Source organism: Filicampus tigris, chromosome 15, assembly GCF_054856515.1.
Source record: "Filicampus tigris isolate MCC_2025a chromosome 15, RoL_Ftig_1.0, whole genome shotgun sequence".
In the NCBI taxonomy this organism is placed as follows: Eukaryota; Metazoa; Chordata; class Actinopteri; order Syngnathiformes; family Syngnathidae; genus Filicampus; species Filicampus tigris.
In genome coordinates, this window is record NC_141231.1 from 1842273 (window position 1) to 1855616 (window position 13344).

The 13344-nt window shown below is 43.9% G+C and overlaps 1 protein-coding gene across 3 annotated transcripts in view; it reads left to right on the forward strand.

Annotated features, from left to right (window-relative positions):
* Positions 1 to 5394, forward strand: part of chd1 (chromodomain helicase DNA binding protein 1) — a 28516-nt gene extending 23122 nt beyond the window's left edge. For all 3 annotated transcript variants that reach the window (XM_086053810.1, XM_086053811.1, XM_086053812.1), the window contains exons 30-36: positions 57 to 356; positions 447 to 578; positions 712 to 890; positions 1825 to 1924; positions 2006 to 2057; positions 2150 to 2384; positions 4007 to 5394. In XM_086053810.1, coding sequence (XP_085909936.1) covers positions 57 to 356; positions 447 to 578; positions 712 to 890; positions 1825 to 1924; positions 2006 to 2057; positions 2150 to 2384; positions 4007 to 4289 — 1281 coding nt within the window. In that variant the 3' untranslated portion in view covers positions 4290 to 5394. The remainder of the gene's footprint in view (positions 1 to 56; positions 357 to 446; positions 579 to 711; positions 891 to 1824; positions 1925 to 2005; positions 2058 to 2149; positions 2385 to 4006) is intronic.
* The last annotated feature ends 7950 nt before the right edge of the window (positions 5395 to 13344 follow it).

A 13344-nucleotide genomic window follows, 5' to 3' on the forward strand; every position in this document is an offset into this window, starting at 1 on the left:
TGAAAATGATGTTTGCTCGTAGCGTTTGCACTCACGTGGGACATGAATCGTTTCAGGAGGAGATGCCTGTGAAGGCTCCGAGCAGACGAAGCAGAGCAGACAGAGAAACAGTCAAGGAAGAGAATCAGGAGGAGGAAGAGGAGGACGAGGAGGAGGAGGAGGAGGAGGAGGAAGAGGAGGAGGAGGCCCAACAGGACGATGGCTCTTCATCAGGTGAGAGGGAGTGTAAAGAGGAGATCAAGAAAGACTCCAAAAGGGAAGACAGTTGGGACAGTAAAGACAACAAGGAGCCAAAAGAGAGAAAAGAAGTCAAACCTTTGGAAGCAGTCCATAAACAAGAAGACAACTTGGAAAAGGTGAACCCACTTGCATCAAATTTGTATTATTATTTTACACACAGTGCTCTCAATGAATGGATTTTATTTCTTTACTTTTCTTTTCAACAGGCCGAAAGCAAAGCCGAGGTCAGAGAGCGGCTAAAGAAAGTATCTGATGTGCCAGTCCACATAACAGCGAGTGGAGAGAATGTTCCAGCGTCTGAGGAGTCGGAAGAACTGGACCAGAAAACCTTCAGTGTGGTACGTTGAAACGTTTAGAAAGCTGGTCTTAAAATCCGGTTCGTTCCAACATGATTATATGGCGTAAATGTGAGGCAGTCTCACATCAGTTGAAGAGTAGCAGTAGTTAGCATTGTCTGTTTAAATGTTGCAGTGCAAAGAGAGAATGCGGCCGGTGAAAGCAGCCCTCAAACAGCTGGACCGACCGGAGAAGGGTCTCTCTGAGCGCGAGCAGCTCGAACATACCAGGCAGTGTCTCATCAAGATTGGAGACCACATCACGGAGTGTCTGAAGGAGTATTCCAATCCTGACCTCATCAAACAGTGGCGAAAGTAAGCATGCTCTGCCTCTTGGTCACACAAAGTCGGAAGGAAGTTGGTCTCCGTAGTCCAAACTCATCATTTTGAGTTTAAGTGCGTTGGACTGTAGTTTTAATTACATTTAGTTAATGAAGGCAACAGAAATGATTTTATGTTTCTAGACAATTTCGTCATACCTGCAACTCAATGATATGACACGCAATGACCTCAAAATAACCTAGTTGAAACCAGGTTATAATAGTTTGGGATTTTTCATTATACTGTAGTTCGTTTTTATTTTGTTATGACATTTGTTAGTTAATTCAGTTAGTTTTCATTTGTTTTAAGAGCGGGTATGTTAGTTCTTATCTTCAAAATTGCTTAGTTTTAATTTAGTTTTATTACTGTTAGTATTAGTTTTAGTTTTTTATTACATGGGGTATTTTTCAAGCGCAACATAAATGTTACTAAGTTTTAAAAAAATCAAACTACATTTCCCAAACAACTGTTCGACTTTCCTTTTTCTGTACGGCCATATAATAATACAGAAATAAACAAATTAAAAAAAAAGATTTTGGGTCTAAATATACGAAAAGGTTTTTTCAGTTTTAGATTGAGATATTTTGTTACTTTTCATTAATTATGATAACCTTGAATGATACACAAAAAGTGTTTGAATACATTTCAATGTGATTACAGTGCATGTAAAGCGTATTTCTAGGCTTGAACTATAAAGCAATTGTTTAATTTTTTTGTAGAATTATTATTACTATAATTATTTTATCACCCCCAAAAAAATATCATGTAAAACGCCAGTATTTATTGTTGCCCACATTGACTACCATACAATGGGAAAAGAACCACTTAACAGCTCTGTCATTGAGCAGAAAGCCTTCCAGCTCTTCAAAATGAACCGCTGCTGCCAGCCTACCTTTCACATCCGTCCATCTATGTTTGTCTTTGACAGAAACCTGTGGATATTTGTTTCAAAATTCACTGAGTTTGACGCCAGGAAATTGCATAAATTGTATAAGCATGCCATCAAGAAAAGACAAGAGAACGCTCAGGTGCGTACCTTGCCAGTATTCCTGTGTTTCTGGAGTGACAAACATTTTGATAATTATTTATTTATTTATTTTCTTCAACAGGCAATGGAGCAGAACACTAGGGGTACAAACACTATCGGGTTTAAACACACAGGTACACTATGAATTTCACTTAGCTGTGCAACCAGCATGAGACTTGCTTGTCGCTACTCTACTATCGATGTAAGACTGTGCTTTTTGTCCCAGATATTGAACGGCTGAGGGACAACTCTCACCAGGATGACAGCAGCAGGGACAGTTCCAGCTCAGACAGGCATCAGCCGTCAGCGCGTTACCGTGACAGCAGCAAGGAGAGACACAGCTCGGAGGCCCACAGGAAGACTGCAGAATCCAGAAAAAGGCCCTACTCCTCATTCAGCAACGGCAAAGACCACAGAGACCACTATCGACCGGATAGCAGGGATCGAGACAGGCAGGACAGGTGAATACTCAAATGTCTTTTAGCCTAATTTTGCCAGTTCAAAATAAGGAAAATATTGAATGGATTAAAGTTAAAATATCATAAAATACAACCATCCAGAGGAAAAATACAATTCATATTATACAAACAAAATATCGTAAGTACAGAGAGCTCTGTATAATACACATGAGTTAGTAAAAAAGCGCTATGTTGCCCGTACCGCATTCAGCAGGAAAAATACACCGTATTAATGCACTGAATAATAACATTCTATTTTTCTCAATTGCTGAAAGCAGATAGGTACATTTATCAAGTATATCGCCGATGTCAGGCTAAAACCTCATAAGTCACATTTTGGTGAATGTAATATTTTTTCACAAATATATTCTATGGTCAGTCCACTCGTGTTATTTTTACACATTATTGATCAATCGAAAGTGTTGAAAATGGTTTGCTCGCTTTCACGATGCAATGCTAATGTTTGAACAAATTTGCCACTGTGGGCTCTCCCGTAATGCAGAATGTCATCGTACAAACCAAAGTGAGTGAGCAAATAAATGTATAATGTTGGTAGCAGCACACACACACACGCAATGCACATGAAGCATTAATGTAAAAAATGATTGTCATGAATAAAGTTCACTGAAAAACGTTGTCAGCCATGAATGCAATTGACTTCCTGATAGTAAAATGGCCACAAGAGGGCATCTTGGTTTTGGCCGCTGTTGTTAGTCCGACACACTGAAATAAGGTCCAATATTGATCTGAGAAAAGATGTTGCTTGGATGGCAGCATGTTTCTCCAAAACCTGTCTGTACCTTTCAGCATTAACGGTGCCTTCACAGATGTGTAAGTTACCCATGCCATTTGGCACTAACACATCCCCATACCACCACAGAAGCTGGCTTTTGTATTTTGCATTCACAACAGTCCAGAGTTTGTTTTTTTCCTCTTTGGCCCGGAGGACACGACGTCCACAACTTTCAAAAACAATTTTAAATGTGGACTCGTCAGACCACAGAACAGTTTTCCACTTTGCGTCAGTTCATCTTAGATGAGCTCGGACCCAGAGAAGCTGGTGGCGTTTCTGGGTCTTGTTGATCAATGGATTTTGCTTTGCATAGTAGAGTTTGAAGTTGCAGTCATGGATGTAGCGCTCAACTGACATTGGTTTTCTGGAGTGTTCCTAAGCCCATGTGGTGCTATCCTTTACACATTGATGGCGGTTTTCGATGCAGTGCTGCCTGAGGGATCAAAGGTCACGGGCATTCAGTGTTGGTTTTTCAGCCTTGCCGCTCACATGCAGTGATTTCTCCAGATTCTCTGATGATATTATGAACTGGAGAAATCCCTCAATTCCTTGCAATTGTACATTGAGGAGCATTGTCCTTAAACTGTTAAGACTATTTTCTCACGCAGTTGTTCACAAAGAGGTGAACCATGCCCCACCTTTGTTTGTGAATGACTGAGCAAGCTCCTTTTATACCCAATCATGGCACCCACCAATTCCCAATCCCAATTAGCCTGTTCACCTGTGGGATGTTCCAAACAGGTGTTATGATGAGCATTCCTCAACTTTCTGGGGTTTACCGTACGGTGGCTTTGCAGTCGGGCTCATGTATTCGTGTGTTTGTATTTCGCAGACATCACAGCGACGGTAAGCAAAGGAAGGTGGAGGACTTGCGCCCCAGCAGAGACCACCGGCCGGAGCTGAAGGATCTCTCCCACTCGGACCACCGCTCATCTTACCGCTACCACTCGGACTGGCAGACGGAACAGAGGGCCTCGGCCAGCGGGCCCCGCTCCCCCCGAGACCAGCGCTCGCCTTACGACTCGCGCTCGCCCCTGGGCCACCGCTCTCCTTTCGACTATTCGTCGGACCACAAGAGCACACCTGAGCAGATCTGGAGCGGCCGCAAGACATAACGGAAGCTGCCCTGGCCTGCTCGCAGCGGCCGCGAACTCGCTAACACAGCCCACGCCTTAGAGGGAAGCTGTAGAAAGCACTGTGCCACGACTGGAGACGAACGCTCAAGCAGCGCCTCAAAGCAGGCATCAAGGAAAACAAATCATAGCATATTTTTGTATTTAAGAGTTAAATGCTGCACGCAGCACACTTTTTGTTATTTTTATAACGTTTTCTTTGTTTTTTTACCTCTGGACAGAATAGACCCTGAGCGCTGCCTCATCCTCCCACCAACCCATGACACTGGATCCTGTGTTTTGACTGTTGTTCATGTCTGTCTGTCTCCTTCATATGTACAACGTGATTATCGACCTTATTTAAGTGTTAAATCAGTCGAACCGTCAGCTGTAGCATGAATCATGTTACAAGCTGATGTCAAGTCCAGTCTGGGCTCAGGCTCACCACTTGACATACCTCATTTACATACTTTCTCATTTGTTTGTGTGAGAATTATTTAAGAAGAACAGATTTTAGGTGTAAAAAAAAAAAACAACAAAAACCCTGTATTTGCTTTCTACATTTTGTGAGCAAATTTTCCCTTCTGTAATGTTGTAAATTTATGTAAAATAGTAAATCGGTGGTCTTTTTCCTCAGGCTTTTGGGATTTATTAAGACTTTACTTTATCAACTCAGGCTTTTTTGTTCTCCAAGTGAATTTCTGTATAATAAGGTCTTTCATGATAATGCTTTCAGAATGTAACTTTTGGTAAAGGGAAAGTTCTTGCCGAGTTTGTTTCTAGTGCGTAATTTTTATTTTTTTTTGTTAAAATCAGTGACTTTTCAAATCAGACGGAAAAGACCTGCTTAGATATTTTCCACAAAGGTTTTTTTTTTTTTTTTGGATTTTTGACGTAGGCAATAATAATGTCAATGTTCTATGCAGCCAAGTATATTTGTGGTGAACCACCCAACTGAATGAAGTCACTGTTACGGTTCACACTGTTGTACATAACTTTCCTCTATATTTCAGAATCGATTTACACTTGAGAGTGCATGGATTTTTATGAACTGTTTTTATATAGTTGTTTATGAAGCCATTAAAATCAATCACTGTACTCCCTTGGACCAACGCTTATAAAGTTTATCAGTTGAGTCTTTCTGAAACCAAACAATACTGCAAAAGCCCTCCTTAGCCTTTTTTGAGTTTATGAGCTCTAACACTTACTGAAGAGCGCTGCTCTGTGCAAAAACAGGATGACTACAAAATCTCCCTGTAAAACCATCTCTGTATCTTCGGCAGTGCTCCCCACAACCTCTTCCACCGCAACATCCCTTTCAGCAGCATTAACCGCCTTATCCTTCAAGGACCGTTAAAAAAGCTCTCGCTGGCCACCAGAGGGCACTACACTGCTTGCGGACATAAAAATGAGTTTAAAAACCAAGCTTTGTTCCAAATTGCAAATGGACAACTAACTTTTTCAAGTCTCTTGTTTTGTGTTGTTCTGTTTGATAAAATTGCACTTTGAGTGTCATTTAAATATGAAGTTAATTCAAAATGAAATGTGTTGTTTCCTCAGAGAAGGAGGAATAATGAAAAAAAAAAATCAAAATGTAAAAAAGGCTTTGAAATTGATTTTTTTTTAATTATCCTAATTTTCTTCAGCATCCTACATATGAAAGTTCGTTAACTTCAAACTTGATAGAATATGTTATGTGATGCTTAACTTATTGCCTTATTCAGAGGAAGTCATGATTTGCTTTGACATTAGTCATGTAGGTTTAATGTAGGAAATGTTGAGAGTAGGATATTTTTTTTTTTTTTTTTGCAGTTTCGCGTACAGGGATTAAACCTAGTTCTAGATTCGTCCACATTTTAATCCAGCATTTATTTAAATGGCTTTCTTAGATATGGATTAGTCTGACTTGTCTAGGTCTTGAGTTCAATTATCTCCTGTCTATAAGAAAGACTTGCGCTAATCCAGGTCTGAATCAAAATTTAAATTCAGACTGGCCAGGGGCAGGTTAGGGTTCAGAGTAACGCCTGAATGCTTCACTGTGCATGGCGAAAATGGATTACCTTGACTACATCAATTAATCTAAAATATTACCACCAAGACCTGAAAGATTTCTCAGAGACAGAAGTAACCCACTTAATGAATTCATGCCAACAGAAAAAATAAAATCTTACTTGAGGTTGTTGGAGGGTCCTGCTGTTAACATTTTCATTGGAATAATATTCATTCATAATCGCAGTCTATGCGTTTAGTTTTGGTTTTTTTCCATTTCTTCTGCTGAATCGTGATGTTTTCTTCAGATGCAGGGTACTTTAAAATGATTTCCTTCAAAAGCATCGTCTCACTTTCACTAAAGTTTTTGGAACGCTTTCTTGTCCCTTCATGCTTCATCATTGATCAAACCCATGTTCCACACACATACAGCTAAAATTATTTGCATTTGAAATAATCCACCCCAGATTTTCAGAGCACCCTCACCTTTGTACCACTCAGTCTGGAACTAGTAAATCTCAAATTGAATAACATCTCAAAAAGCAATTTGATTGATGTGTTTTAGTTGAACCCAATTAGTCTAGTCCTGGTTTTATACAAGCTTTGTACAGAAAACTGGGCCCTAGGAATTATTTTTTTCCATGGAACCCCTCATATCCTAATGTCAATTAAAGATAAACATGGACAACATTTTTGGTACCTCTCTTTCAATGACAGAAAACTCTAAAATGGTCACAGAAATAACTTTAACCTGACAAAAGTAAAAAAATGATGGAACCCCTAGAAAAGACTGAAAATATGTTGACCATGTTCGACTGATGTGTGTAGTCTAATTAGCATCACAGGTGTCTTCAAACTTGGAAGCAGTCAGTCGAGGCGGTTAAACGGGGTGACAACTGCCACCCATACCAAATGCCTTGACCCCAGTGGCCACTCCTGGCTTTTGCCAACAAATCTATCAATTCTAAATCCAACATTTGATTTTCATGTTCCTTATATTGTCTCCACAGTGTGTATAAAAAGCATGTAAAATGTACTCCTACTCCCCAATTTTCGCCATCTGATTTCTCTGATTTGTCTTTTGCATTAAAAGTATTTCTTTTTGTATTTATAGATTATTTCACAGTATTCATAGTGCACATGTGCGTGGTGTGTACATTTGTTGTTGGTTCCGTTTAAAATTACACTAAACATACCATACCATACCATTGTCAACCGCTTATTCGAGGTCGGGTCGCGGAGGCAGCAACTTCAGCAGAGAAGCCCAGACTTCCCTCTCCCCAGCCACGTCTTCCAGCTCTTCCGGAGGGATCCCAAGGCGTTCCCAGGCAAGCCGGGAGACATAGTCTCTCCAGTGTGTCCTGGTTCGTCCTCGGGGTCTACTGCCGGTGGGACATGCCCGGAACACCTCACCAGGGAGGCGTCCAGGAGGCATCCTAATCAGATGCCCGAGCCACCTCAGCTGGCTCCTCTCAACGCGGAGGAGCAGTGGCTCGACTCTGAGTCCCTCCCGGATGGCCGAACTTCTCACCCTATCTCTAAGGGAGAGCTCGGACACCCTGCGAAGGAAACCCATTTGGGCCGCTTGTATCCGAGATCTTGTTCTTTCGGTCATGACCCACAGCTCATGACCATAGGTGAGGGTAGGAACGTGGATCAACCGATAAATCGAGAGCTTCGCCTTTTGGCTCAGCTCCTTCTTCACCACGCCAGACCGAAAAGAGTCTGCATCACAACGGACGCTGCACCGATCCGTCTGTCGATCTCCTGTTCCATCCTACCCTCACTCGCGATCAAGACCCCAATATACTTGATTCTCATCGCCAACCTGGAAAGGGCACGCCACCCTTTTCTGACCTAGGGCCATGGTCTCAGATTTGGAGCTGCTGATTCTCATTCCAACTGCTTCACACTCTGCGGCGAACGTTTCCAGTGAGAAGAAGTCAACAGTACCACATCATCCGCAAAAAGCAGAGATGCAATACTGAGGCCACCAAACCGGACTCCCTCGACACCTCGGCTGCGCCTAGAAATTCTGTCCATAAAGGTTATGAACAGAATCGGTGACAATGGGCAGCCTTGGCGGAGGCCAACCCTCACTGGAAACGAATCCGACTTACTGCCGGCAATGCGGACCAAGCTCTGACATCGGTGGTACAGGGACCGAACAGCCCTTATAAGGGGGTTCAGTACCCCGTACTTCCGAAGCACCCCCCACAAAACTCCTCGAGGGACACGGTCGAACGCCTTCACCAAGTCCACAAAACACATGTAGACTGGTTGGGCGAACTCCCATGCACCCTCGAGGACCCTGCTGAGGGTGTAGAGCTGGTCCACTGTTCCACGGCCGGGACAAAAACCACATTGCTCCTCCTGAATCCGAGATTCAACCTACCGACGGACCCTCCTCTCCAGCAACCCTGAATAGACCTTACCAGGGAGGCTGAGGAGTGTGATTTCTCTGTAATTGGAACACACCCTTCTTAAAAAGGGGGGGCACCAAATGAGGCACTGTCCCCGATGTCCACGCGAATTTGTAGAGGCGTGTCAACCATGACAGCCCCAACATCCAGAGCCTTTAGGAACTCCGGGCGGATCTCATCCACCCCCGGGGCTTTTCCACCGGGGAGCTTTTTAACTACCTCGGTTACTTCAAGCCCAGAGATAGGAGAGCCCACCTCGGAGTCTCCAGGCTCTGGAATTGAGGAGGTCTTCGAAGTAATCTCCCCACCGACCCACAACGTCTCGAGTCGAGGTCAGCAGCACCCCATCCCCACTATAAACAGTGTTGATGGTGCACTGCTTTCCTCTCCTGAGACGCCGGATGGTGGACCAGAATTTCCTCGAAGCCGTCCGGAAGTCATTTTCCATGGCCTCCCCAAACTCCTCCCACACCCGAGTTTTTGCCTCAGCAACCGCCAAAGCTGCATTCCGCTTGGCCAACCGGTACCTGTCAGCTGCCTCCGGAGTCCCGCAGGCCAAAAATGCCCAATAGGACTCCTTCTTCAGCTGGACAGCATCCCTTACCGCTGGTGTCCACCAGCGGGTTCGGGGATTGCCGCCACGACAGGCACCGACCACCTTGCGGCCACAGCTCCGATCGGCCGCCTCAACAATGGAGGAAACATGGTCCACTCGGACTCAATGTCCCCCGCCTCCCCCGGGATGTGTGAAACGTTCTGGCGGAGGTGGGAGTTGAAACTCCTTCTGACAGGGGATTCTGCCAGACGTTCCCAGCAAGCCCTCACAATACGTTTGGGTCTGCCTGATCGGACCGGCATCTTCCCCCACCATCGTAGCCAACTCACCACCAGATGGTGATCAGTTGACAGCTCCGCCCCTCTCTTCACCCGAGTGTCCAAAACATGCGGCCGCAAATCCGATGATACGACTACAAAGTCGATCATCGAACTGCGGCCTAGGGTATCCTGGTGCCAAGTGCACATATGGACACCCTTATGCTTGAACATGGTGTTCGTTATGGACAATCCGTGACAAGCACAGAAGTCCAGTAACAGAACTCGGGTTGAGTTCGGGGGCGGGCTATTCCTCCCAATCACGCCCCTCCAGGTCTCACTGTCATTGCTCACGTGAGCATTGAAGTCCCCCAGCAGAATGATGGAGTCCCCGGGTGGAGCGCTCTCCAGCACACCCTCCAAGGACTCCAAAAAGGGTGGGTACTCTGCGCTGCCGTTTGGTGCATAGGCACAAACAGCAGTCAGGACCCGTCCCCCCACCCTAAGGCGGAGGGAGGCTACCCTCTCGTCCACCGCGGTAAACCCCAATGTACGCCAAGCCGGGGGGCAATAAGTATGCCCACACCTGCTCTGCGCCTCTCACCCTGGGCAACTCCAGAGTGGAAGCGTGTCCAACCCCTCTCGAGAGGACTGGTACCAGAGCCCAAGCTATGTGTGGAGGTGAGCCCGACTATATCTAGTCAAAACTTCTCAGCCTCACACACCAGCTCGGGCTCCTTCCCTGCCAGAGAGGTGACATTCCATGTCCCAAGAGCTAGTTTTTGTTGCCAGGGATCGGACCTCCAAGGTCCCTGTCCTCTGCCGCTGCCCAGCTCACACGGCACCCGACCCCTCTGGCCCCTCCCACAGGTGGTGAGCCCATGAGAAGGGGGACCCATGTGTCCTTTTCGGGCTGAGCCCGGCCGGGCCCATGGGTGCAGGCCCGGCCACCAGGCGCTCGCCAACGAGCCCCACCTCCAGGCCTGGCTCCAGAGGGGGGCCCCGGTGACCCGCGTCCAGGCAAGGGAAATCTTGGTCCATAATTCTTTCTCATCATTAGGGTCTTTCGAGCTATGCTTGGTCTGGTCCCTCACCTAGGACCTGTTTGCCATGGGTGAGCCTGCCAGGGGCATAAAGCCCCAGACAACTTAGCTCCTAGGATCGTTGGGACACGTAAACCATGGTGGGGTACACTAAACATTGACGGATAAAATGCTAAGGCCATAGTATCGCCTTCAATTGCGCCATTATTTTGTCAGGAACGCTGGTACAAGCTGCAAAGTTGAATCAAAATTGAATGTATTATTTGTTTTGATTATTATTTTGTAACTACGGTACCTTGAAAAATTTGGGCTGTAAGACAATGATGGTTATATAAAAGCAGCTGCTTGCTGGAGCGGTGCCGGAATGATCCGATTAGTCGGCTAATCTCAACTACTATCTGTGACTAGTCGACTAGCAAAATAATCGTTTGTGGCAGTTCTAGTTGAGAATTGTTATTGCATAGCCTGCACAAACTGGGTGAGTGCTCAACATTTAGCTACATTATTCATATGACATGCAGAAAACGTGCCAGAGAATGCATAAATTAAAACCTGAATTAGGGTATATGTGTGTGTACGTGCGTGTGTGCGCATTTGTGTGCGTGTGTTTGGTGTTATAACCTCCGCCCTCCCAAGTGAACCTCCTGTCACCTCCTCCCCACTTCAGGTAAAACTGTCTAGCACTGCCATTAGTGGTGACAAGTAGTCACTGGTGTACCACACTAAATATGGACCAGAGGAAGTGAAGGAGAGAGTTGTTTGAGGAGATTAAAAAGAAAAGGATGGAGGGATAAAGGTGTTGCAGGCAGCGAGAGATGGAAAATAGGCTGGATAGGGGGCTGGACTTGAACACCCCTGGCTTACGTTGAACAATATCTGCCTTTATAGACTCTGTGGAAGAAGATCAAATTAGATTTTGGGGAAAAAAAAGGAATGAAAGATTTACAACTGGTGATGGACCCCCACCAAGTAAAGACAAGACAGATGAATTTGCCGACTTGTTGACTGGAATAATCGAGGAGCAGCAACCTCTGGATGGGATATCAGATGATGACCATTTGGACAGTGAATAACCGAACCAAAAATATACCATTCTTGTTCTAACTTGAGAGTATTTTTTTGTCACCACAAAAGCTTTGGTTTAGCATTTAATTTTTCAGCACATTATTTCTTTAAGTTGTAAATCACAAATATAATTAAGGGAAAACAAGCCATAATCAACAATTACTGGACTTCAACTCCAAATAATGGTAAGACAAACGTTTTTCATCTGACCTAAAATGAGAACAGACTAATTCAATGAATAATCCACAATCCAAAACTAGAACTGATATTTATGTAAATGGTGTTTTTTTTTGTTGAATTGTCTGTGTTCAACATATCCTGTATCTACTTTTTTCTACACTTTACTTTGAAATATAATGAGTATCTTATTGAATAAGTATCTAAATTGCTGGCAAAAGAACGCTCCTGACTGTCAGAGTTTGTGTGAAAAAAATGACGCTAATTTTTTCTTAACCAGTTTTTGATGCCAGGCTGCTGATCGCAAATAAGCCACTCTGTTCCGCTCATACATTTGTAAACCTAAAATTTGTCCAATGTCAGCGCCTCACCAGCCATAAAGATGGCATGTCACAAGTTTATTCCCTTCAGTCAAAAGCGACCTGGCTGGGTTTTCATTTTCTGTATATTTGCAATGAATTAATTTCAGCATTCAGTATTCAAGGTATTCCTCAGTTAACTTGTTTTGTGTCATCCTTGATTTATTTATTTTTTTTATATACGTTATGATTAAAAAACATTTTTGATTGACTACCCCACTAGTGCACAAATGGGTAAAAAAATGACCCAAATCAATTTTCTGTTGAATGCATGCATTGCTGAGTGTTTTGATGATATATCTTTTAATTTTATTTTTTTTATCAATTACTATACCAATTATGCATTAAATGTTATGTTTTGTTTAGCACAAATCATTTTTATTGGTCCTTTCTTACACAAGCTTTTGCATTTGGACATGCAAGTTGAGACACTTGGGTCTGAAAAGACCCACGTCCATTTACACTGAAAATTGTGTGAAATGTGTTCCCCTTTGCCCATCTACTACATGTAATGTTTTTTTACAATTGCTCTAATGTTACCTAGAACAGTTGTGGAAGATAACTGTACATATTATTTGATTATAGGTTTATGTTAGCTTGAGAGAGTACTTTTCAGAAGTACTATAATTACTGTTGGCTAGCTAGCTGTTGCCATATTCTATTTTAGTAATCTTTTCTATTGTAGTGAGCTAACTAGTAACTCAACTTTGTTTATATGAATATGCAGAGCCGGACATTAGCTAACCGCCACCGCGTTCCACCGTGCATATTTAATCAACCACATGGTCCCGAACCATCCCTCGTCGGCGACAGCCAATCGGCGTCGAACAACGTAATCTGTACGTCACAAACAGGCGCCGCACGAGCAGACACGCCGCCAAACAAAGAAAAAAAAAATCAAAGAAAACTCACTTATGTACAGCGTGTTGATCGGTGAAATAAAAATATGCGACACTTGTCATTGCTTCTGTGGGACCGCAACGTACACAACAACGTTTTGTTTTTTCCTTATTCGGCCGCGTGTCAGGAGTGCGCCACTTGCGTGTGACGTGACACAGGAACATCTTTGGTTGCAATAAAACCTACTAAACGGCAGATGGTGTGTTTACTTTGGGTTCCACGTCACAGCTGAAACCAACCATTACAAACTCAGCCAGCATGAAATGAATGCGGGCCATTTTCGACCCAT